Source organism: Apus apus, chromosome 10 (assembly GCF_020740795.1).
Source record: "Apus apus isolate bApuApu2 chromosome 10, bApuApu2.pri.cur, whole genome shotgun sequence".
NCBI classification, from domain to species: Eukaryota; Metazoa; Chordata; class Aves; order Apodiformes; family Apodidae; genus Apus; species Apus apus.
The window spans coordinates 8,406,289-8,433,712 of record NC_067291.1 but is presented as its reverse complement, the minus strand read 5'-3'; the positions used below and the strand labels follow the sequence as shown (position 1 = coordinate 8,433,712).

The window sequence follows — 27,424 nt, the reverse complement described above, 5'->3', positions numbered from 1 at the left end:
CAGTGGCAGTTGTGTAGGCAACCTGCAGATCTTATGTGACATAAGAAACTTGACAAGTTTGAAGGAAGAACATGAAGTCTGGTATTTAAGTTGTAAGATTCTCATTCTCCTAGTTAAATGTAAAATGTGATGGGAACCTAATTCACAAGCAAATCTAGGGCTTCCCAGCACTCCACGAATCTCCAGTGTATATATACACTGAGAGACAGCAGAATTTGCAAAGTTTAAGATGTTGGAACACTATCTTAAAATTTAAAAAGTCAAGATAGATTAAACATTGCTAAAGAAAATAAAAGGCAGTGAGGAAAAATTGAATGTAATGGGAGTGAGTTCTCTGTGGTGGTCGTGGTACTTAGTTGAAATATTCTTTAAGTTCACAAGGCCTGCTGTCATTTTTTCATGTAGCAATGCATCATGCACTTTAATACCAGGTTAGTTATATAGACTATATAAGGTATCTATCTTGTCAGTTTTATTTTCTTCAGGAAAAGGAAGGTTGTTTGGTTAAAAATAAAACTTATTGGATAATTGGAGGATGGAGCACAAAAAGTGAGAATAAATTAACTCTTTGCTCACTGTTTAATTAGAATACATATTTTCCAAAATCAGATGGAACGTTTTTTAAGTAGTGAAGCAGTGACCATAACCAGCACACCACAAATAGTGAAATTTAACCTGTTGCTGCATGCACAGCACAAAAGTCAGTGAATTCACTCACCAGGACGTAGCGTATTCTGTTTATCAAGAATAGTATTGTATGCTTGACATATGAGTTAAAGACTAGGGACTGTCATGTAAGGTAGAAAAGTTATTTTAGTAGCCATCTTTTGAATAAACTGAGATCTGATAGTATTGCTGTAAGAACAACAGATGAATTAGGAAAATTATGGTCTATGAGACAGAAATAATTGTAACAAGAGGAAACAAAACTATTAATAGAGCTTTCTCCTGATTATCTTTTTGCTTCACTGAGAAATATGAAATTGTGTGGCTTTTACAAATATTATATAATATAATATGTAGAGGTTTGCATGGGAATTTTTTTTTAATACTTTGCTGCTAAGAGACCAAATTCTGAAATAGTTTGGAAAAGTCTTTTCATCTAAAAATAAGGTGGTAAAATACAAATAATAAAAAGTTCCTCACTTACTTAAAGGCTTTTTGAATTTGACAGTATATTATCACTTCCCTCTAATAAATCATCAGCTGCTGTTACCATTTATCTTTAGGGTGTGGAAAATGTTAAGCTTTGTTAGCTTCTCTCCTATAATAGCACTGCAACAACAATTATGATAGTTGCAATGTACCCATAATTATGATAGCTGCCTAATACCCACCAGTCTCTGATTGTTTTAAGTATGCAAATTAGCATGAGCTTTAGAATGGAAGTTCAGACAACTTGGAATTAAATGTACACATAGAAGGAAGGAAGCATCCATTTCCCATATGCTGCGTTTAACAAAGTAGATAAAATCATTGCCTATTTGAAGTTCTACAAGGCTTTAACTCATTTTCTTGAAATGTATTTTAGTATGCCCACATTTGCATAAGAATTCTGTCAAATTAAAATGAAGTGAATAATTGATACCTTTGTGAATAATTTGGCATGTCTTAAAATGCCTGTTTAAATGGATTTCTTTTGGGTTTATATTTAAAATCTGTAAGTGATTGTTTGATTTGAATAAGTAAGTAGGAGGTCATTTTGGATTTTGGTTGGTTGTGGGTTTTTTTAATCTATGGAGATCTCAAAGATTATTTTTTTTTTCCAGGGATGTTTTTAATTGACTCTTTTCAGACTTTTTAAAGGAGCTTATAAACCATGAATGACATTTGTTACTTAAACAAATTTACTGCAACAGGGGAATGTTAAGCAAAACAGAGTACTGTGAAAATACCAGCTACCATTTTAGCAATTTAAAGACCTTAGGAAGAGACCAAATCCTGCCACCCTTGAGATAAAGCTGCTAGTGCAGTGAGTTGTGTTTTGAATAATAACATATTGGTCTGCATTAGGAAGACCACAGCCCACAAGCTCAGGGAAGAGATTGCTGCCTTCTGATTGATATTTATGACACTGCATTTGGGTTGCTGTTTCCAGTTTTGATTCTCCAGTGTAAGACAAACATTGTCAAACTGGAGAACTACAATGGAGGAAAATGAAGAAGGCTAGGGGGATGGAACATATAATGTGTGAGGGGAAACTGAGGGAGCAGTTTGTACAACCTGAGGAAGACACAGCTGAGGGCAGTGCTGATTGCATTCTTGAACTTCCTAATGAGATGTCATGAAAAGACAGAGCTGAACCCGTTCCAGAAGTGCACAGTAAAATGCATGAGCACAGATTTCAGGTGGGAAAACCTGTATTAGCAGTACAATAGCAAACCCAAGTTCCGCAGTGGGAGGAGTCAAACATTGAAATACATTGCACAGAAAAATTGTGTCATTTTAATGCTTGGAGGTAGCCAGAATTCAGCACTGAGCAACCTGACATAATATTGAGCTAGGTGACCTTCACATTTCCATTCCAGCTTAAATAGTTCAAAATTTGGTAAAAATAGCTGCATTCACTCCAAACAGCATCCAGTCTGCTGTACATGTGGTCAGTGCTGGATGCCTAGAGAAAGACCGTATCACAGTCACCATTGCTATCCTGGCCAGCTAATGGCTGAAATAGTTGTCACCATATTGTAGCCTTCTCAATTACAGACAAAATTTTACTCCATCCAATTCTGTGATGCTTCTTAACTCAGGTTTTAGCTTTATTTCCTTTTTGTTGACATTCAGAGAAAATCTTTTGAATGTATAATGTATTCCATTAATCTTGTACACTTTGTACAATATTTATTAAAAGAATCAGTACCTGAAATGGTGAAGAAGTATTACTTGGATAACTGTAAATATATACCAAAGAGGAAAATCTAAGCCCAGAATTTGATGTTAGCAAATGCAGAAATTGGTTGAAAAAAATTTAAATTACTTAAATCTTGCATTCCAATTCAGAAAAAGTAATTAATGCAGAAATGCTATATCAATTCCACTCTGACAATTTCAGTCCAATCCTCTGTAAATTAATAATACTTGAAAAATTTAAGATCAAATCATCTACACCATACAGCTTTAGTGTCTCCATGCAATGTAGTTTTGAAACATTATACTGAGTATGTATATGAAGGGAATTTTAACAATGGTAAATAACAGCTATTTATTTCTGAAATACGCTTATAAGTAGTAATTTTTTTAATAAGCAGCCTGTGGCTAATCAGCTTTTTTGATTCAAGATGTACTGTCCCAAAGTGCTATACATCAGTGAAAAGGCTGAGGAATGCAGAGCAGAGTGATTAAAGCTTGTTTTCTTGTGTCAACACAATTCATATTGATGACAGTGTAATAGAAAGCCATGAACAGATAGGAAATGGTTATTTCTAGTGTGTGAAAACAATGTTTGCCACAGTTTGCATTGTGAATACCTTTCTGAGCTGCATAGAGCTGCAGTAGCAAATATCCAAGCTTGCAAAGGCAGTGTTGAAAACTAGAAGTTTACTTTGCTTGTGGGATTCCACTGACCACCAGTTCTGATAAGTGAGCATTGTTCATAAATGCAAAGATTGGAAAGGCAGTGGCAGTGTATGGAGAGGGGGCTGGGATGGTGCTGAAGGCAGAGTTCTGTAATTATAATGTGATAAACAAGTACTTTTACTTTCTGGATCAGGGAACTGTAGGAAACTTTCATGAACTAAAGTCTAGCTGAACCCTGGCAAGGTATAGGGTGTTATTTCCAAGCATGTTAGTGCTTGGAGAAGTGCATTTTATGGCTGTTATCACAACACAATGAGATCTAAAGGCTTATTAGGTACTTAGTTCATTAGTATGTTAGATGAATTTCACTGGCTGAAAATGTTGATTGGATTAACTGTCCTCATTACTAACCTACTTCGGACAACTTAAACATCTACTATTTGAGTCTCTCATTAATACACCTACAGGTATCATAGCTGTCCCAAAGCATATTAATCACATGTGAAAAGTGAAAGTTTCATAGTAAAACACAGTGGGCTTTCTGTTGTGTGTTCATTTTTGTCACAGTAATCTAAGAGGTCACTGTTGGTGACAGTGTGTGCAGGATGCCTGGGGATGGCAGTCAGTCCTGCAGCGCTGTGTACAAAAGTGTGTCCGTGTAATATAAAATTGCAAATATCTGCACACTGGCATTGGATGTAGGGGCATCACTCGTATGTTCAGCTGATAGTTACTCACTGAGTTTGTATTTTTCAGGGACAAGGAGGTTGATATCCATGGGTGTCAACTTTAGGTACCTAACTGAAGCCAGGTGGAATGAATTGAGGATGCTGTGTAGAACTACAGTAATTTAAGCAACCTAGTGAAAAGATAACTGTAGTTTGTGTGTGCATGTGTTTTCACAAGTTAAAACGTACATACACTAATCGAACAAATGCATTTTTGTCAGACTTAGGTTTGCATCATGGACTAAGAACAATGTCAATATTAAATCAATTTTTAAATACTTCCTCAGAGCAATACTGCCAAAGTTCAAGTGTAGTGATAAAAAAAAAAGACCACTCTGACTAGACTGGAGGTAAAAAAATTGAGTTACAACTAAAATACATTTGATCTTTTGAACAAAAATCAATTTTGTGTTAACAGAGTTAATTCAAAGTTCTGTAATTGAGCATCCATTAGCATAATGAAGGCATATCAGTGACCCGAACTAGCAATTGCTACATATTAAAGTGACAGGGCTAAGAAGCTATTTACTTACTTTTTCTCTGCAGATATGCTCAGGGTCAAATATGTCCCTGGAAAGAATCCTGGAAAGAATACATTGCTTAGGTTATATTGCTATCACCTTAAAGTTGCACATCATTCTCGTTCTCTGTTTGGCAGCAAGAACTTCAAAATGTCACTCTGTGACTCTGTAATTTCTTCCATTCTTACAAAAATTATTACATAATATTTTCTGAATTTGTTTAATACTTCAGTAAAAGTTCAAAATTCTACAGATCAAATTTTTGCTAGTGTCAAGTGATGTCATAAGTCCAAGACAAAAGCCACACAGCTCTGTGTGTTTTCTCATGAATGCGGTCTTTGATGATTCTATGTACTCATGGTGAACTGCCAGTGTATTCATGTGGCTCTCACTGCACAGCAGATGTAGAAACTGTTTTACCCTCAGAGGTTCTGTGCAGTGCTTGCTGCTTTGGTCTGCTTCTGTGCCCTGAGAACTGCTCGTATTCATGTCAGTCCCACAGCTGAAGTAGGGACAGACTTTAAAAAAAAATAATAAATTAAAAAGAAAATAAAGTTTGAAAACCAAAACAACACAGACAGACAAATAGCTCTCCTTTTAAATTTGACATGAATCTTGCAGTGTCTGTCACTGAAATGCCAGCTTTTGCTAGTAGCTAATGGAGAAGATGGTAACTGAAAGATTAAAGCTTTTCTTTTACATTGAATAACAAGCTGCTGGGATCTGTAAAAAAGTTGTCAAAAATTTTCACTTGATACAAAAAAAAAAAGCTAAAAAGGACTGTTTTTTAAAGATTACTTAAGGCATAAGACCAAAACTGAAAGTTTTACTCAAAACTATGCATTTTTTTACCCTTTATATTCTTTACTGTTTTAGCCATACTTCAAGGGGAAAGTATTAAAACAATGAATTGGATTTAACTAGTGTAGGTCAATATAGCTTCACAGACAACTTCACTATTCTCTGGTGTAATCACAGAATTAAGGAAACCCTGTAGCTGCTGATCCCACTGTTTCAGGGTTTTCATAAGCTATCTGATTTATCTAAAGTTGAGGAGTTGTCCACAAGACAGATGAATGTTTCTTGATTTAAATGTCGTGTGAGGAAATTAGTGTAACGTTCAACTAATTACTTAGTCCCCTAACATTAGACTAAGGGAAGTTTTTATTTGAAGATTGGATGGTACAGAATCCAAAATACAGTAAGTGCATACTAGGGGAATTATTTGGGGGAAATATTTGCCTTTCAGCTGTGCAGCTGTAAGTGTAATTTCTAGAAGCAGGTGAATTGATGTAATGTGATTGATTGCAGGTTTCCTCAAGAGCTGAACATGGGAAAAATCAGTGCTGAAATCATGTGGACTCTGTTTGCCCAGGACATGAAATATGCTCTTGAAGGTAATTAGAACAAACAATTAATTACACTAGAGTTCACAACAACTGATTGCAACTGCAAATCACACCTGGCACCAGATTTCTGTGAGTGGTAATACTTTTCTGACATACCTCTTTAAGACACTTCATAGGCTAGTGAAAACTGACTGTTGTAAAGGAAGAAAATCATTGCACCATGACTGTATGAAATTATCTGGGGAAGAAGGAGCCAAAATAATTGAAACTTGACTACTGTAACTTCTTACTACCTAAATCTGACAAAATCACCTGTGTCCAAAGAACCACAGGTATGCTTGCTAGGGAGCACTGTAGGCATTCCCTGTTTTCTTACTCACTGAAAAAAATGCTGACTTGCCCATAAGCAGCATTTGCACAATGAAGTTATGGAGAAAATACACACAGGTAAGTAAACCTTTTTGTGTTCAAAAGGCAAGTTGTATTCATTCTAGTTCCAACAGAATCAAATGCAGTTTCCTTTCATTCTTTAAGATAGCACTGTGGTTCTAACCATAGGTAAAATACCCATTTTTCTCTGTCAGATAATTGCCAACTAATGGTTTTGAACTCGCTCATTTAAAATATAGTTAATGCAGAAAACCATTTAAAATACCTGTATGAAAATTTTTTTAAGATGCTGAAGAGAAGGAATTAAGGAAATATACTTAGTAATAGAAATCTTGTCAGTCCATGTAGAAGCATTCACACAAACTTTTAGATAATTATTAAAATCATGATTCTTGAAAAGAAGTTCATCAAAATCTCCCTAACTACTATTTATTTTTGCAGAACAAAAAATTATGGCAGTAGCTGAACTTGACTAATTTTATGTACCCATTAAACAGATTCAGGTTTTAATGTGAAAGAAATGCAAGAGGATCTTAGTTTCTGTCTGCCATCAAGAGTATAGCTACAATGAGTTGGAAACTAAATGAATCAAATCTGAATTTGATCAGTAAATTAGATTTTTACATTATAACATGCATAATAAAATGCAGTCTTTTTCAGAGTTTCTCTTCAGAAACAAACAAACAAATATAATAAAATTAAAAAAACAAATAAAACAAAAAACACACACCACAAAACAAAACACAAGAAAAACCCCAAACCAACAAACCACAAAACACAAACCTAAAGGGAAAAGAACATCAGAAACCACTTGTAAAGCAGTAAGTTCAGTTTATAATATCATGGGCAACCTCAACATGATGTGAAAGAAACTATAGAGCACTGGTCTTTAAAAACAAAATAAACTTTTTCTCCTGCTTTTATGAAAAAATGTTATTCAGAGAAGGAAAGGCTTTATAGTGCTAGCCAAGTTTACACTTCCAGAGTAGCAGAAATAGCTACTTGTGATTTGGGGTGACAATACAGACTTTGTCTTCAGCCAAGCCTGCTAATAACTATAGAGCAAGTGTGCCAGTGGTTAAAATAAATATGAAGTTGGATTTAAACAACAGTGCCACTCAATTAGCCCAAAGGATTAAAAAAATAATAATTGAAGATTAATTTCAAGGTTATTTGCTCCAGAATGTCTAATGTGATAATATCAGTGTAGTGGAACTCATGTTATTGTAGATTTTTCTGATTAAAAAAAAAAAAGCGAGCGAGAGAGAAAATATTAATTACTGGAAGTGCTATTAGTGGAAGAAATATTTTATTCAACTCCTGTTGCGTAACTTTGTTAATTATATTATTTGAATGTGAAATTTGCACACTAAGTCCAGCAGAAGACAGGAAGAAAGGAAGAAATTACAGGAGCAATGATTATAATATGTAGAATGACAACAGACAATATGAGAAATCAAATTTTAAATGTGGGTAGGAGAAGAGGTGTTCAAACTAATACTTGAAGGTGGTGTTCTATAGTCATGTCAGTCAAAGGTGGTATGAGTTTGAGAAAGCTTATGTCAGGCAGGAGATCATCCTTTGAGAGCGATCAATTAAGTCAAAAGCTACAAAGAGCTGACAAGTATGAAGACCAAATGCAAGCTGCTGTTTTGTGTTAAAACATACTTCTGGTTAGCTGAGTGAGAACATCTTTATATCTAGAGAGGCTGTAAATTGGGAACAAGTTCAGCAACTCAGTGTTGTGATAGCACTTAATAAGCATTTCTATAAGCTATTACATTGTCATGCTTTCATAACTTGTAATGTATAGTAATACTCTGCACAGAAACATCTCTGAGCTTGTAGTGTTTTAGCCACTGAGCTATAAAAATTCTGTGCTGCAAGATAATTCAGTCTGTTTGCTAAGTAGAGCATACTGATAGCTCAAAAGGCAGCTTCAGATCACACTGTGCTTTGTCTCTTTGTTGTAAAGAGAACAGGAAACTTTTGAGGAAAAGTTAATCGTACAACATAAGAAATGTGAATGGCTGCGTTGGATCATGACTTTCAAAAAAATATCAATTCTTTTTTTCTCCTATGCACAGGTAAATTTCCCCTTGTGGGAAATTAGTTCTAAACTAAACATTTGATACTGGTTCCAGCACCCCCAAGAGAACAGGATAAATCCATTAAATCTGCTTGCTTCCACTTGATGTTTCAATAAGCCTTAAATGCAATTTGCTGGATAACAATTAGAGAACACCTCTGTGGTTTTGCCTTTGCTTCTGCTTTACAGCAGAGCCAGATACAAGACAGGTAATTATTAAAGCACAGCCTCACATTTATCTTGTTGCCTGAATATTCCTGTTTTGTACTTCATTCTACTAATTGCTTATAAAATGCTACCATGCCTATTTGGTAATGTTTTATGCTCACTTTGCACTCTTGTGACAAACCAAAGTGCAGAGAATCAAGTCTAAATGTTTCTTTCATGGAAAGATAACTTTTTTTAAACAATGAAATGATAAATAAATGTAAGGAGCCTGTCATAAAAATAACACTGAAGACTCAAAGCTGAGTATGCAGCAGTTAAGACCAAATACAATTAAGGCTGCCTATATTGATTTAATTCTCTTTTTCCTCCCAAATCCAGACATTACAATATAGCATTTAATTATGTAATAACATTTTCTGAGAAGCAGTGGTTTCCAAGAAGTGTGTATATTTTTTCTTTATTTTGCAATTTGTTATACTTAGTAGAGATTTATGAAAGCCAAAATCAATGTAAACTGGATTAATATACCAGCGTTACTTTTCCTCTTCTATTACTTCCTAATTATGTGATTACTTAGGATAAATGTTGAAACTTAAGTACAAAGTATTTGAAAATTCCATCATATTATTCAGAACCCTGGCTTTGATCATCATCATAGATGTCATATCAGATAGGATGGACCATATTTTCTGCTCAATTCATACCTTCCACAAATTCCCTGGGCAACCTGTCCCAGTGTCTCACCACCCCCACACTTCTAATGTCTAATTTAACTAATAAGTTTCTTTCTAATGTCTAATTTAAATCTCCCCTCTTGCAGTTTAAAGCCATTACCCCTTCTATTATCACTCCATGCTCTTGTAAAAAGTCCCTCCCCAGCTTTCCTGTAGCACCTTTAGGTACTGGAAGGTGCTCTAAGGTCTCCCCCGAGTCTTCTCTTTTCCAGGCTGAACAGCCCCAAGTCCCTCAGCCTGTCTTTGTAGATTAGGTGCTCCTGACCTCTGATCACCTTCGTAGCCCTGTAACCAATAGTAGCCCTGTATATCCAACAACAGAATTTTGTCTCCCTTTTTTGAAAATTATTCATCCTCTTTAGCTTTGATAATACATAAATTTCACTCAAATATGATATTGAAGGGTAAAAGCTATACTGAGGTTGGTATTATTTGCTGTACCAGCATTTGTCTTACTTGCAAACAGAACACAAGAAGCTTGTGCTTAATCAAGCTGCATGTCTTGCATCTTGAGTGTCCTATTGGTGATACACTCATCCACTTATCTGGAAGTATTTGGCCATGAAGTAGTAATTAATTGATTAGACTAATAACCTAATTTTCAACAAGGAGTAAAATTGCAATTCAGTAATGTTAGGAAGACACCAAAAGTAATTTGCCTGCAGTCATTTCAAATGTTCAGACAATATAACACAGAAGGTAAAAAAATGGCAAGTGCAATGTTTTATAGCAGAAAAACAGGGTTCTTTGCAGCAGATTCATACATCCCTTATGATACTACATGTTGCAACTCTTAGATTGTATGTAACATTGGGATTTGCTGCCCTTGAAGCTCCCCTGAGCAGTTTTCCTCTCCCAGGAAGTCATGTACAGCTCTGCCTGTTTGGGTGCTAAGCAGGTGGCCTTGAACTCATCTGTACCTGCTGAGAAACATGAAGTAAAGCAGAGAGCTCTGAGCAAATGGCCTTCTCTCCCTTGGAGAGCTCCCCCTTGATTAAAAAGAGCAATTTCATATCATCTTTTAAAGGGCACTGCACTAGGTCAGTGATTGATTAGCTCACTTCCACTGCAGGCAAGAAGACAAAGAAGAACAGTAAATCCATTTTTTCTTTCAATTCAGAATGAGACAGTTTGCCTTCCTTCCTTGGTTTCTGCTCAGTAAGGATATATGACTCTGGGTAAGAAATCTTTGAAAAAGATCTACACTGCCTTTCATAATTAATGTATGTTCCCTCAGTAAATTCACTTGATCTCCCCATACCCCAGTTTGCATTTGTAAAATGTGAGTAGCACAGCTTAATCACCACACAGATATGTTCAAGGTGTAATCCATTGTGTTTGTGTTAAGAGATATTTTGATGAAAATTTTCAAGTGCATGCAGAGAAAAGATTGAATACATGGAAGTCTTTTATAAAATATACAACTTATTTTTAAAAGGAGAAATAGATTGTTTTTCAGCTGTAAATCAGTTGTAAGTAGCTCCACAAAAGGAGGTAACGTTTTTCAGTTTATTATATTAATCTTGACAAAGAGCTCCTTCAGAAAAAAACTAATAGTGTTTAACACTATCAAAATCAATGTATGTTATGCATAATTACCAATTAGTTGTGTCCTGCTCTGAATTTCAGTTAATAACCAGTGGCTTCATTGCCTTTAGCAAAATACAAGAACCAAAGAATGAGATGTCTAGTAGAATGTAAAGTTTCCTTGTAAATCGGTTATGAACATTGAGTTTGTTTTTCTTCATTTGTGGCCTGATCCAATGATGTTATATTCCATTAGAGTCTTCCAGTTCACTTCAGCAGTACAGAGATTAAGTGTAGAGCACTGTAAGCATAATAATACTCACACTGAAAGAGGCAATAACACAGCAAGCAGCTGCTGCACTGTAGGGAAATCATGTTGAGATCAAGTCCCGTGGCACAGGTGCATCATACTGGTGTCATGTCTCCACAGTGAGTCAGAGGGAGGAATACCAGTTCATTCTCAATCAATATCATTCCTCACAGAATTTCATCAAGAGCTACTCTTCCACTAGCCATACTCAGTTTGTGCCATGCATATACTTCCCAATTTTATGACTGAAAAGTTGGAAATAGCAAGTTTTCTGTAGCAGCAGTTCTGAAAGTAAACAAAATATGCAGCTGGTAGTCTCTAGAATGCTTGGCAAGTAAATATTGCAGCTAATAGGGAATTATGTCACAATGGTTGAATACAGTATCTGATTTTTTATGGGAAAGTTTGCAGTTAACCCAAACACAATTCCTTTATGCTTAGTCTCAATCAATTCCATTTGAATAAACTGCAGTGCCACAGCTTGTGTGTAACAATCAAACCGAATGGTTGTGATATAATTAATTTGCTACACATAAATACTCTTTGTAGCAGTTGTTCATCTTTGAAAAAGTACCTTTAAAGCCTAGAAACTGGACAAGCTTTTTTTGATAGATATTCATACATATTTATGTACACCTAGTCAATTTGTTCATTTTTACAGACGAATTTCCTTCTTGTGGTTCTTGCTTATAAAAAAATTCAATATTCTGTAAAACTGCTTCATTAGAATCCTTCAAGCAGTTTAACTGTACGTTGTTATAAAAAGCAGTGGCTAGAAAACTACTGTGGAAAAAAAAATTGGCTCTAAGCTCTTGTACTGAAATAATGGAAAATTAGAGTTGATCAAAATATCAAATTGATTACCTAAACATTTAAAATGTTCATCTTTATGAAGGCTGTTAATTACCTTTTTGTCCTTTTTAGCATCTAACATATTTTCATTATATTTATTATATTTTTATTAAATTTATTATATTTTTTATTACATCAGAGTGATGTTATTTCATCAAGGTTAAAAAGGAGAAAGGTTTCTGTAGTGAACAGGATCCTATTCCAGTTTTAGTGTCATTGTGTCTTTTGTGTCATGTTAATGTTTCTGCATAAGTCATTATTATGACTTTATCAACAACACACGATGATGCTACAAACATCAGACCAAAACAGAATAGCTGTATTGCAATTCCTGTTTGTTTGCTGCCTTTAGAAAATCTCAACTTTCTTTAGCAATTGCTGGGAAAATGAGCAAGAGCCCAAAGATGATTCCAAAGTATTACTGTTTGGCTACAGGCCTGTGAGGAAAGCCTTGGATCATAGTCCTTAGCACAGTGTCTCTTTACATATTTTTCTGGAGAAGAATAATTACCTGCATATAGATATTTGTTAGATACGGTGTCACCAGGTCAGTGGCTGATTTCATCATACACTAAACATGTATGCATATATTAATGCATTCCACATAATAGTCTTTTTTTTTTTAATCTCCTTTATTTTTTGGTTACACAAACAGCACCTGAACTTTATTTTTTTCATTTTTTTTTTTGTTAATCTCAGTGCTGTTGCTTACTGGAAGTCTTAAAGGTGTTACTGTATTTGTAATTTGTACAACTGGAGCAGCTCTTTATACAGTTTTAATTGTACTTGCAGTTACAGCATGTATTGTGGCAAAGCTGTGGTAAACATATAAGCATTAGAGCATTAGCACTAAGGAGATATTTTTTTAATAACCCACAGTAAAACCAATACTGTAAAAAAGATGCTCTTATTGGGACTGCAATAGATAAAAGCAGGTAAAGTGCTGTGTACAGACAGATTACAGAAATCTTATCAGCATCTTTTCATTGATTCATGGTATGCTAATATAGAATAATGTGCCTTTATCTGTAGTGGGAAATGCAAATGTCCTCTCTATGAAATTCACTAAATTAACAGATGCTTATTAAATTGCTGCACTGCAGGAACATTTCATAAAAGTAGCAGGACGTTAAAAAAATAATATTAATAATATTAGATTAACTATACTGGAGATTCTGTTTATCTAGAATAAATTCTGAGAAAGGTCTGGTATTTCTGTCATCATCTCTGCTGAGCACATTTGCTCTCCATGCAGTTGGCAGGTTAGTTAATGGCTGACTCAGTAGTACAATATTTTTGCAAAGCAGGAGTGGACTTTCTTAGAAGGGGTTGTATTTTGCAGCAATATTAAGAAAGCAATTTATGGGTCCCCATCTAAATTTAGAATGCCTACAGTGATGTTCCTGTGCTTTCTAGCTGAAATTCATGGCTACTGTGGATAAACCCATCTAATATAATTCTGTTGAAGTTGTCTTGACTCATATGGACTTTCTTTGTTCTTTGGTTTATATAAACTGAAGAGGCAATGTGCATGGATACAAAGTGACTTTGTAGATTCTGTGAAGTATTTCCTGATGTTCTCTTAGGTTAATATTAGGAATTGAGGATGCATTTTTCTCTTACATGTAGTGACAAGTCATAACCTAGGAGACTTCTGAAATATTCTTTCCAAGGTACGATAACCTGGAGATAAACCTCAATTATTGATGAATTATCTTTGTGTTTGCTTCTAATGTGTTATATTTTAGATCTTAGCTTAAAAGAGAAAATAAAAATGAATGGTATTGTACAAGTTTTACCCTTCTTCACGAGTTTGCCCATCATTGGCAGCAGCTCATTTCTAAAACTGAAATAAGCATTTACTAGGTATGTGTTACTATAGCAAACATTCTTAAGCTGCATTGTATAATATAATAACCTACTCATGCAATGCTTGAATGAAAAAATGCTATTCACTTCAGAAATTCCACTCTATTGGGATACAATATAAGACTGGGTTTTCTTAACAGAGACTGAAGCAGTAGATGTGCAGTGAATTTGATAGCAATAGGATAGCTATTATCAAGCAAAGGCTTATGTCACTTGTAAAAACTACCTTTTATTGAGCAAACATTTGGTTATCTAGCTGTCTACAATAATAGATCATGGAAAAGCTCATACCAGAATAAAAAAAATAAGATAAAGGTCTGTAGAAAGTAAGAACTGTGAGAGTATGCATGAATTTTTCTCTCTGTGGTTCTGTTTAAGGCTACCTGATATTATGATGGGGAGAATTTGTAGTACTCTGAGGTAGTAATTGAGCATGAACAATTGCAATATTTAGGCAGAACCTGATTTACTGTTTTTTTCTCTGGAGTGGTATGAAAAAGCACTGTAAGTAAAAATGTTAACATAGTGCTAAAAAAGCAGTAAGAGCCCACAGATGCACTTGGTAAGCTGTTTTCCACAAAACTTAGTAGTTCACTGCATAATAATATGCTTCTGAAACACTTATTACTTGCATGGCATGGTAGTATTACTAGGGTGCTGATTTGGCATAATAATAAAACTAAAAATTTCCTGTTAATGTACCTGGTCAAATCTGAAAGAGAGAACTGAGTGGTGTGTTGATGGGTGTGTGTGACAGAGAATGTGATGTTCTCACTGCTATATCAAATCAGGTTCACATCCAAAGATATCTTTTTGAAAAATTGTGTGGTGCTGTTATGATGCAAGCAGCAGAGGCAAAAAGGAGGTTTGACATACTGTTTACACAAGAATGTTATTCCTGCCAAACATATGTAGTAGGTCATTTTTTTTAAGGGAGATGGGAGATCAGTCTTTTGCTTAAAGAAGAAAGTGCAAATGTCATGACACCTCAAACAGATGAGACCTGTGCAGATTCAGAAAGCTGTGAGCAGTAAATGAAGGAAGGATTACTCTGCCCAAGATTTGTGGATCCATGATTTCCTACTGTGGGAGAAGGAAATGAAGGATTTGAGCAAGGATGCAGTGCCTGTTAGCTAATGGAGTGAAAGAATGGGGCTGTCCAGGGCTTGTGGTGGCTGGATGGGTAAGACTGCAAAGCACTGGGGATGAGTTAAAAGAAGGATCATATTCCTGGGAGGAAGATGGACATTTGTTCCAAACCAATTAAATCAGACTTTAAACATGCAGAAAGTGGTTATAGGTGGCTCCATAACTCCTGCCATCCATGATCATCTGCATATCCATTATGTTGAAAACTGGAGGACTCTGAGAAGATGGAGAAGCCTGTTTGAAAAACTGCAAAAACACTTAAGCCAGCTTTTCTGCTTCTGCCATGTATAACTCAGAAGGTTGTTCAGCTGTAGGGTTGTCTTCTTTTTCGTAACTCTATGTGATAAATGCAGCCCATCTACTAATGTAGGCTTCACAAATGTAAATAGGGCAAGCATTTATAGCTGTTACTTCATTAGGCTACTATACAGCTATAGTTGTCCAGCTGGACACCTGACACAGGTTCTTAACTCTTGTAACAACAAGAGAAAAACCAGCATGTTTGTGGGTCTCCTCACTGCAGTGAAGAAAGTTGAAAAGTCCAACTTATGGTCTGGGCTTTGCTTTGTTTTGTTTTTCCTAAGGGTACTCAGAACCTGAATATTGAAACTGTGAGTACTACTGTCTCTAAAAAAGTCAAACCAGTTGTCCTTTAGAATACAAGTGCTGTATTATTATGTCACCAGTGCATTGAGCACAAGAATGGTATTTGCTGTTAGAATGCTATTAACTGTTTTTATTTTAAATCATTCTATTGCAGAGCATGAGAAGCAGAGGTTATGCAAAAGCACAGACTATATGAATTTGCACTTCAAAGTGAAATGGTTTTATAATGAATATGTGCGAGAACTCTCTGCTTTCAAGGATGCAGTGCCTGAATACTCTCTGTAAGTAGTCTAAAGGCTTGGTGTTTTGGCTTGGTGCAAGGTTGACTTTGTTCAAGTATGCTCAAGTTCATGCAAGACCTGAGGGTGCATAGGACTAACGCTTCATTTTTTGCGTTACCTTCTGTTTAGCTCTCCATTCTACCAAATGAAATAGTTCCGATATTACAAGTGCTATTAGCTATTTCATAGGACTCTATCCAACTCTTGTAATTGCAGCTTTTCATAGATGACAAAATATTTTGGTCAGAAAATGCCTGAGGAAGGTTTAAAAATGTGGCAACCGGAGCAGTGTTCACTATAGGTCCCTGAATTTGTTTCATATTCATTTCTGGCTAAAGACACAATGCTAATGGGAAATACTACTGAAATTTTTCTTAGTGCATTGGGTTAATACTCAGATGCTGTTTTCATTTTCTCCTCTCCTCCCACAACTGATGCTTTCAATCCTGTCCTTTCATATGAGCTGTTCTTTTTCTCATTCCTTAATCTTTTGCAAGGCTGCTGATTTGCTGAGACGGTTTGAGGCCCGTTATTGCTTGAAGTTTTTTGTTTGCTTTTTTTAAGTAAACTAAAGAAAAATTAAACACATCTGATGTTTTACTAATGAATTTTTTTGTCAAAGTTATTACACATACAAATAAAAAATACATCTTAAAGAATCAATATCGATAAAATACATATTCCAAAATAATTTTTAAAATGTGCAGAATGATTCCCTACAAAACATGGGCACATTTCTCTGATGGCTACTGCTAATTTTAAATCACTGGGGTAGTCCAGTTAGAATACTGTGAAGCTGAAGCCTGAAAGACCTTTTGGTAGCCACAGTGTCTTTGGCGATTAAAAAGTTTCAAGGATTATAGACTTTTTAGCAACTAGAAAAGATGTGAAGACACAAGATGCCAAACTGCTGGGTCATATGGCATCTCTCCTCTTCATGAAGTGTACTTACTTTACAAAATTGCTTTTAATTTTCAGGTGGTTTGAACCATTTGTCATTCAGTGGCTGGATGAAAATGAGGATGTCTCAATGGAATTTCTTCATGGAGCACTAGAAAGAGACAAAAAAGATGGGGTGAGCCTTTACTTTTAAAAGAAAAAATAATGAATGTAATAACAGAGTAACTTAGTATTGCAAAACCAGAAGTATATTTGGTGTCCCACAGTATCCTTGGTAGACATCACAAGATACACAGCCAGTAATGGTTCTTGGAGAGAACCTTATGGACAAAGATTTTCTCTAATTCCATCTGCTTAAATTCCCCATAGACTTCAGTCTATGGTTTCACTAAACTCTGTTGTGATACAGACATTGTGAAAGAGAATTTTGTTTTTGAAGACGTTTGAAAGTAATAGAAATATGGCTTTTCACATTTCTCAGCATTAACAGTGAGACTTTTTTATTATTTACTTTTATTTGTTACTTTTTATTGCTCTAGGAATTAATGCTCAAATGAAAGAAAACCAGTTAATACAGTTTTGATCTCTGACCACGTATTAACTCATTTGACTGTTTCTCTCCAGTTTCAGCAAACATCAGATCATGCCCTCTTCTCTTGCTCTGTGGTTGATGTCTTCACACAGCTCAATCAAAGCTTCGAGATTATTAGGAAACTGGAGTGTCCTAATCCAGAAGCCCTATCTCATTTAATGAGAAGATTTGCAAAGGTAAATTAAAGTCAATGCATCTCAGCCAAGCTTCAGAGATGGCACTGTGTTGCCATGTACTTAAAAGCTAAGTAATTTCAATGTTTAGAATCAATCTCTTCTTTCTCTGACTGGGATCCTCAGAAAGTCATGCTGTCTGTGTCTTAAGACCAGTGTTCTGCTTTGTCAGAATCATTTACCAATTTGAGAAGTTCTGTCCACTTACTTATATAAGTTGTGCAATCAATTATGACTCTTGCTGAGCACTGATAACCATTCCTTTGATGGAGCAATGCAGTGAAACGCAATTGCCTAAACAGTCAGTGCAAGGGAAGAAAAAAATCAAGGTATGGCAATAAAGTATTGAAGCCCTGAGGTGGGCTTATTAATCTGCTGTTTGATAAACTCAGCTTTGTTAGGCCAGCTTTCTGTTTGGATTGTAACATTTTCTCTCAGGCTTTAGATTTCCATTATTGTCCTTATGGCTTTAAAAAAGTTTGTATTTATATTTATTCCTGTTCTTCCATTACAACAGTTTTTCATTTGCAGACAAAGTTCCTATTTACATTATTATTGTAAGATAAGCTCACACTGCCAGGCTTTGAACAGTGCTCCCTTGGTCTTATTTTTCCATTATATTTTTAATCTATGCATTGTTACCCTAGAGGGTTTTTTGAGCTTGCTGCTGTTCCATCAAGTATGGAGCATGTTGCAAGGAGTAGAGCTCTCAGTACTTTTCAAAACCAGTATGATTAAAGTATCTCTGCTATTGAAGATTACATTCCATTAAGAACAACCCACCATCTGTTGTGCAGGGACTTTTTACATTATATCTAAAAAAATACTTTATACTAAGTGTGTAAGCACCTGTAAAATCTATAGTTTGTATAAACCTCCTTTGTGGTAATTTATTTTTTTGCATTATGAAATTCATAATTTAAAAAATTCTTATCCTCTCCTAGACAATTAACAAAGTGCTTCTTCAGTATGCTGTAATTATTTCAAATTACTTCAGCTCATATTGTGATAAAGAAAATGTGGTGAGTAAAAAGCTGTGGTTTGTTTCTGCTTCAGAAATTACCTTTAAATGACTTACTGTACTTTTTTAAAATGTTATCACTTTTGTATAGGAGAAAAAGGGAGGAAGGGACTTTTGTTTTTCTTTATTTTTTAATAAGTTCAGCATGTTCTCATAGCTGTTTACATTGCTATGTAAAAGCTGGAATTGGTTATGAATCCTAGTCAATAATTTCAGAATCAAAGTGGAAAAAAAATTCTAAATTACCAGGAAGACTCCCTGTATAACAGCCTTATATAGTGGTGAATATGGTGAATACATCTTTGCCTTTTTTTCAAACAGAAGAATATCTTTTGGTTTGACTTTACATTTTGCATTGGCTTGCTTATCTTTATCATTTTATTCTTTGGAGAATTTATAAGATCATTGTTCCCTGTCCAGGGAATGTGTGCAGACTGTTCTGCTGCTACTGCTCACTCTCTGTGCTGTGTCCATGCAGCAGTGAGAAGAAAATCATATGCTCGTGGACTCAGAAATAAATTAGATATGGACACAAAGGGTGTGGTTAAGCAAATCAAGACATTATCAATAACTGAACATGATCAAGGAAAATTGTTCTTGTAAACTGACTTTTCAGTATTGCTGATATTCAAACAAAGCTAGTGCTCCCAAGGCAGGCAACATTTAGCACAGTAGCTGCTATAGTTAGGGGTGTATTGTACAGCTGTTTACAATTAGATAAATAACTGCAGCACCATCCTACTGTTCCCTTTTGAAAGTACAGCCCTTACATGGCTCATACACAGATCTCAGCTATATATATGATAGACCAACACACCACATTGCCATTTTTTTCCCCCATAATATAGAGGATGTAGCTCTTCATTAATTTTTAACTTTATAGATACACCTTCTAGGTATTCTTTGCCTCTTCCGCTCCAGGGCAAATACAGAGCTGAAAAGAACACAGTACTCTCTCTCCTCAGTATGGAGTGAATGCCTTACATGCTTTCTACCTTAATGTTAACTAAGTCCAAACCAAACTTCATCTAAAATAACCTGGCTCTGTATTTGACCCAGTATTAGCAAAATTCAATGTGAAAATGAAATAAATTCTGTAGCTGTATTTTTCCACTTTGTTCTGTTCAATGCTAATATTAAATAAAGCTTATTGTTTTCTAGAAGAAATTCATTTTAATATGCAAGTATTATAGCTTCAGTCCAGTTGTTGGGTCAAGCTCTTTGTGTAGTCTTTTGACCTGTCAGGTGAGATTGTTTTAATTGATGAAACAATTGATTTCTGGAGTCACCCTGGTATGCCAATCCTTACTAAGCCTTTAGATGGAATTAATCTCGTTATGATATGAAGTATGGTGCCAAATGTCTTTGAGGGACATCACTTATTTTTAACAGAAGCTACCTTTGTGAAATACATTTAGCTTAAGAAAAGACCCCTTGATCTGGTGATCTCAATTATATTAAAAGTCCATCTTCCACATTACATCTGCTAGAAGATATTTAAACAAATACTTTTTATGATTGTAGTTAGATTTTGAATTATTTTTCAAGTCAATATTTCTGCTCTTTTTAATGAACACTATAAAATGTGCACATAAGCTGTTCGAATAAAAGCATACCAAAGGTGCTTTTCATAAAGACTTGTGTTGAATGTAAAAACATCTTCTTATCTTCCACCTCTTGTTAGAGTTTACAAACAAACCTGGTTTTATGTGGTGTACTTGCCACTCAGTTTCACATGTTGTTGCATCTGGCTCTCTGATTCCTGTAAATTGCTGCAAAGAGTACTCTGAAGGACAAGTTGGTAATGAAATAATGAGAATGCTTTTCAGCTCTGGTTCTGTTCTATACTGTTGAAATTTTTGCATTGAGCCAAGGTGGGCTTAGGCTCTGAAAGAACAACCTTAGTTGGCCTCAAAGGAAACTCTGAGAAGTGCCTCAGTCTGAAGTATTTCTCTCATAGCTTCAGTATATTGCCAAAGGCATTTGCACTTGTTTTGAACACAAGAAAAAAGATGCTACATTCAGCTACTTATGCCCCCCATCAGAAATCATAATCATTGATTTGTGATATTGGAGGTAATTTCCAGAACAATGTATCTATCAGAAAAGAGAAGATAACAGAGGAGAGGAGGACACAGTCTTAGTGAAATTAAATTAATAGGAGGGAGTGAGACAGACAGAAGTGAGACTGGTACATTTTTCAGGGAACAAGAAGAGAGAAGATATTTCAACCATTACACAGAGCCAGCTGTCTTTTGCAGCAGGGCAAATAGCTTCTTTACTGGAAAGCAGTCATGTAAAGATTAAGAAGGTAGATCAAATTTCATTTTTCCTTCAGTTGAGAAGAACTCCAATACTGAATTCCTTTGAGAGTAACATAGAGCCAATTAAGTCTAAATTATATTATTGGTCTCTTGAAGACCAAAATCTAATCCCACCATGTTTCAGCACTTCAGTGTCTAAATTAATCCACTCATGCTTTAAAACACGCTGATCTTGACCATCTGGAACTCTTTTAGCAAGTATTGCTTCCCCTAGACAGCACCAAACTAGCATAAAATGTCATCTGAATACACAAAATTCTAGTAGTAGATCCTTTCTTCCATTGTTTTTGTCATGATTTGGACAATTTCTCTGTCACCCTACCCCACCTGAGGGCGGGTTGGGAATCAGGAAAAGGAAAAGAGACCTATGGGTTGAAGTGAAAACAGGTTTTATAGATTAATAATAATGAATTAACATTAACCCTAGTGCTAATAAAAGATACAAAGCTATACCAGCCCCAGACTGCAGTGGCTCTTCCCAGTGAAGGCTAAATGCCAATGCTGCAGCACCACAGCTCCAGCCACAACCTGGTGGTGACAGCAAGCTGAGGAGGGGACTTCAGGGATGGGGTGACCAATGGGATGGACGGGACCCTCTCAGGAAGATCAGCCATGGTAGAAGCCCCCAATGTCCTCGTAAACTTCCCAGTTTATAGTGAGGGTGATATATTTGGTATGGAATACTTGGGTTGGCCAGCCTGGGCCAGCTGCCTTGGACTTCAGCCCTCACCCACTGTACCTGCATGGTTCAAAACTACCCTCCACCTTGGTCACTACAGAAACCTGCACACCGCAGTATCTTAGCTCTTTTGTTCTCACAGAATTGGACTCTCAATTCTCTCAAAACTATGTTTTTTCTGAACAGGAAAAAAAAAAAAAAAAAAAAAACAGCAAACCACGACAATTTTGTAATAAGTTGCTTAATTTTACCCATTTTACTTTTTACTTTATCTAGCAATCACTGTCTTTTACATTCTAGCTCTGTGTTCTGCTTTAAAGAAATGAGCTTAAACAGCAATATTTTTAGATTAAAATAACATGTTGACAAATTTCTGTTGCCTGATTCCTTCACCAGCTTTTCAAGCAATGCAAAATGTACTTGTCTGGAATATTATTCCTTTATTAGGAGAACTGCCTGCTGATTTATCCAAATACTTAAGCATCAGCCATTATCTGGGTTACAGTGCTGTCACAGTTTTGTGCAAAGACTGGGTCTAGAAAGCAATTTGCCATTCCCCTTCCCCCGGTCTATTTTCACTCCCAAATTGTTTTCATCATTCCTGTGTCTCTTCTCAAAGAGACAAAAATTTCCTATTAGCATTAATCCAGCAGATGTAGTTGTATTAAGTGTGACTAGTAACTACATGGAATATAAGGTTCAGGACATGAAATACTGGGATCTGAAAACTGCCCAGCCAGCTGGGAGCAGGTATGGAATTTCCTGCAGGGCAACACTGTCTTAAGGACATAACCGGTGGTCACTGTGTGATGAGTGGGTTTGCTGACTGGGAAAAGAGGAGTGGGAATTAAAGAAGAAAGAGGAGGCAATAGTGGTCAGGAACCTGAAATCCTCCTCTGAAAAAACACAGTGGCATGAAAGTAGGTCTGCTGAAGACCTGGTCTTCAGCCCAAAGACAGAGAATACACATATTCATAAACAAAAGGAATATAATGTGCCCATTCTCACATTTTGTGCTTTCTTTGTAGCCCTGTATCTTGATGAACAACATTCAACAACTAAGAGTCCAGCTTGAGAAAATGTTTGAGTCCATGGGAGGAAAAGAGGTGAGTCATATTTGTCTCCTGGTTCATTCAAAGTTCCTTAGAGATCATTAGCATCATGTTTTCAACCTATTTATAGCCTTAACTTCTGCTTGCAAAGAAAATCAATGTTTAAAAAACAAAAAGCCTGGAAGAACTCTTTCATGTCCTAACAATACCAGAAAGACCTAACACTATTTTGCAGAAACATGCTAATGATCTGTAAAGTTCAACCAGCCTTGGGTGTGTTTTGTCATAATTGGCAGTGGCAGCTTTTTTTTAGTGTTTGTATTGGACTATACTTTGCTTCTTCTTTATGTATTTGTCTGTTTAGCCTGTATCTGAAAAATTTGTAGAATATGTGCTTTGTGCGTTGTCTGTAATGTGTCATGTCTTTGTCTAATGCCTCTGACTTGCAATCCCACTGAACAGAAGAAAGAAGGAGAGAGATTCTCTTATCAGGTTTGTGATAGTAAGCATCTTTTATTATACTTTTTTTAAGGCTAAGAACAGTCATATTTCCTACTAATTTCCATTGATCCATTCATGTAATTCCCTGTGATCTAAAATCAAAAAGAGCTATGCTTGGGCATTCAGTTGACACTGTAAATTGAAAAGTTTTATTAGACAGACAGTGTAAAGTGTTAGAATTTCTAAAAAATCTATACATCATTTCTAAGTGTGCTTTTTGGTATCTGATGGCCTGCTTGTATTCCAAGATTTGGTACCATTTCTCCAACAGCTGCTACTCAAAGTCCAGTTCGTGCTTAGCTTTATCTTTTGTGGTTCAGAAGGCTTAAAGGTGCCTGAAGTTCTGTCAATAGTCAAAAGACATATTTATGTGCTTCAGTACTTTGCTGATTGTAGTTTTTGATTCTTTTGAAAGCTAATGAAGGAATTAGCATCTTCTCAGGCTAAAGAATACTGTCTTATTAAGAAGCAATGTTTAGATCATGAGTATACTATCCTTAGGATTAGTAGTTGGCTTTAAAATGAAGTTACACATACACCAGCTTTTTCTTGTTGAGACTGTGGTGTGATAGCTTCACAACACTCTGATCTAATGTGAGCACAAAATAGATACAACTGGAAACTGCATTATTTCATAGTTCCACATCCACAGTGAGACCCTGCAGAGGTAAGATAGTCCCCTGTGTCTTGCATTGAATAGCACCTTCCAAATGAAGCTATAGATTAACTGTGTGGTGAGGAGGTTCTGCTGAGCTAATAATAGCTTCTTGAAGCTGCCATGGCAAAAGTACTTTGTGCTCCAGAGAACATGAAATAAACTTCAGCAGCCTTGTCAGCAATGAAAATTTCCTATCAATCCTTCAAAATATTTTTTTATCATCCAGACATGGCTCTGTCTTTTGCAGTTACTATTAATCCTCTTTCACCCTCTGAATATGACAAATGATCTTGTCTTCCAGTCTTTTATGTTCTGTGCAAAGTACTTTTGTTTTAAGGTTTTGGATCCAATCTTAAATGTTGAATGTCATGAATCATAAAAACAGCTAAGTGTCCACAAATCCTGATGAAGACAGGGCACAGGAAAGCTGAGTAGCACTTTGTGCTATTTTCTTGTATCTCCAAAATACTCCATTTCCTCAAGAAAAAAATAGTTTTCCTTTTGCTCTCTATAGCTTTTACCAAAAAAAAAATAGTAAAAAAAAAATAAAAATAGGGTTTTTCATAGCTGTTTTCTTTCAAAATATCTCAGCAACCTGGTCTAGTGGGAGCTGTCCCTGCCCATACAGGATTGGAACTGGATGATCTTTAAGGTCCTTTCCAACCAAAACCATTCCATGATTCTATGATTGTTTCTCATCCTTTTTGATTTCCCTTTGGATTTTAAGGAGGATGAATTATTAAGGGTGTTACAGTATCAAAGCAGCATTTCCTACAAATGTGTTGCAACATGCAACCCTTGGAGATCTTTTATTTTTTAATCCCTTTCTTAGATACCATGACAGCATGTCTGATTCATGGGCTAAGAAAAAAGATCCAAAAAAATACATGCAAAGTTTTATTTTATTTTTTTTTTCCTCATTAGGGGAATTTCTTGAAGAAAAGTACATTGTGGTCAATGTTTTGTCACCATATCAAAGTGCTCCTCAAATGTATGTCCGCAAACTGGAATGCTTCCTCCAAGAGCATAAACACTAGTGGCCAATTTTGCCTTATTGAACTGGTACTTTTAAAAAACAAAGCCAGCAATAAAAGCTGTTTCTTTGCAGGGAGAAAATAGTTTAATATTTTGCTTTTGGAGGGCATAGAATGTCAGATGATTTTCAGTGTAATAGAGAGATCTATTTCAGTTGAAGCAAAGCTAATTCTAAGAAAATGTAAATGCTGTTAATCTCCTCAGTGTCACATTGTGAGCAGCACGTCTGTCAAACTATGCAGTCAAAACACCAGACTGGAGCAACAGTCCCTGTGTTCAGAGCAAGCCTGTTGCTTTAGTGCAGGGCAGGGAGCTCTATAAATAGCAGAAAAGCTGAACTATTAGCTCTCCTGCCATTGAAATAAAATAGTCTGAATAGTGTGAAGTTTTTTTATTAATGCTTCTCTTCTGCTGTAGCCAAGCAGGAAGGGTACTTATAAAAGCATACAAATTATATCAGTCTGCCATAGTAAAGTAAGACTAGTAAAGTGGGATTCAAATCTCTGCTCTTTTTTTTAAGAATCATAGAATCGTTTTGGTTGGAAAAGACCTTTAAGATCCTCAAGTCCAATCATTAATCTAGCACACTGCCAAGTCCAAAATCATGGGGAGCAAATTAATTTTTGTTTAGCTTGTTTGTTTCATCTCAAAGGAAAGCATACTTTGCACTATTTTTTTTTTCATGTCTGACAAATTGGAAGCTGATAAATGGGAAAGGAAAAGGTCCAGTGCTTGTATTGCTTTTCACCAGATGGCAGAATGGCAGAAATGAGTTACAGCAATTAGGATTAAAAAAAGGGGGGAAAGCAAAAGCAGGTTGTTTGTGTACAACAGTATTAGATTGACTGTAAGTAAATAATACTTCCACTCCAGTAACTTGGGTTCTAACTTAATATGTAATGCTTAGGATTTCCAACAGCAATCTATATGTGGTCCTAAAGATTTAATGGGATGACAGAGGCCCAGACATAAGTAGAATCTTTCTGAAGTTTTTGGGAACAATGGTGTTCAAATATATAATTTTTTTTTCAGCTGTTCAGGAAAAGTATTCTCTGCTTTTGTGTAGCATTTAGATAAAGTCAAACTAGTAATTATCTATTTAATAATCCATAATTAACAGATCTTATGAAGTGTGCCAAGAAATTTGTGAGTATGCTTTGTTGTAAGGAAAAGTTAACTCTATCATTTAAGAAGATGGTAAAATAACAGAAGTATTTATGAACCCAAGAAAGCCAAGCAAATTAAGAATTGGTAGAGAATTATGATTTACACATTAACAGTTTAATAACATTTCCTCTACTGGAATAAGTTTGCTCTCTAAAATAATCCAGATTTTAACACCTGAGCAACCTATTTTATATAGGTATATTTTAAGGCTAGCCCACACATGCTGGGAACTGCTAATGGAATCCAAGAAGCTATTGGATAAATGGTCCTTTCTCTCTTTCAATTCTTAAATTAGATATGGCACATTGATGACACTTTTTTTCAAAACAGTCCCTCCTCCCCTCCTCCCCCAAACAATAGTCTGTTCAGTTACCAGTTTTAAAGTCCCCCCTGAATTTTGTAGTCGGAACCATCTTAATACTTCCCATCTTAGCTGAACCATATCAGAAACAAAAGAGCAGGCCATGGCTGTGGTATATGTGGATGATGTCAGGCAAGGGCTGGTGCCTGAGGACCCTCTGATTTGCCCCGGGAACTCACGAGCACATAGAGGGCACATAGTAAAATAAAGGAAAAGTGCACATTTTAGTTCTGGTGAGCTGCTCAAATTGCCTTAACTTCCAGTAGTTGAACCAAAGCAGCAGTAGTGCTGTAAAGCCTTGCTGAGGTGTTCCCAGCCACCACCTGGCCAGGTGCCCGGCTGGCCGCCCGCATACCTCTTTGTGTCCCGCTCCTCCCGAGGCACTGCGCGGATACGCATGAGCATGTGTAGACACAAGGCTGGATGTCCTGCCAGGTGCCTCCAGCTGTGCACACACAAACTTGTTCACACAATTTGTGAGCACAAAGCCCCCTCAAACATCCAGCACTTGCATGCACCTTTTTATAATGTGTGTCATGTCCACAGTCTGATATTAGTATTTGATCCAGCTTTAGCCAACCTATGTCGAATTCCAGGTGAATTTAGCAAACACATTGTGTTTTCTGGTTATCACAACAACCTCTGATAGAAAGTAACTCCATTGGCATTTGTAGTCCCAGTAGCAAGATGATTCTCTAGCTTGTGCATGATCTGGTAAGAAATTTTGAGTCTTCTGCTTGCCTGGTATTTTTGTGCTTTCTCAGATGTGTACCATGTTCAGTGTGAGTGCTTGTGTGTTCAGTACTTCTTAAATGCTGATGTTCTACTGGTCTTAAATTTGTGTTCTGTATGTATCCCACCAAAGGAGGCAG

At 36.0% G+C, this 27,424-nt stretch overlaps 1 protein-coding gene across 1 annotated transcript in view; it reads left to right on the top strand.

Annotated features, from left to right (window-relative positions):
* Positions 1-27,424, top strand: part of UNC13C (unc-13 homolog C) — a 116,692-nt gene that overhangs the window by 73,786 nt on the left and 15,482 nt on the right. The window contains exons 18-24 of the mRNA XM_051628273.1: positions 6,077-6,162; positions 15,963-16,089; positions 17,068-17,164; positions 17,614-17,757; positions 18,699-18,776; positions 22,807-22,884; positions 23,293-23,322. Of these exons, the coding sequence (XP_051484233.1) occupies positions 6,077-6,162; positions 15,963-16,089; positions 17,068-17,164; positions 17,614-17,757; positions 18,699-18,776; positions 22,807-22,884; positions 23,293-23,322 (640 nt within the window). The remainder of the gene's footprint in view (positions 1-6,076; positions 6,163-15,962; positions 16,090-17,067; positions 17,165-17,613; positions 17,758-18,698; positions 18,777-22,806; positions 22,885-23,292; positions 23,323-27,424) is intronic.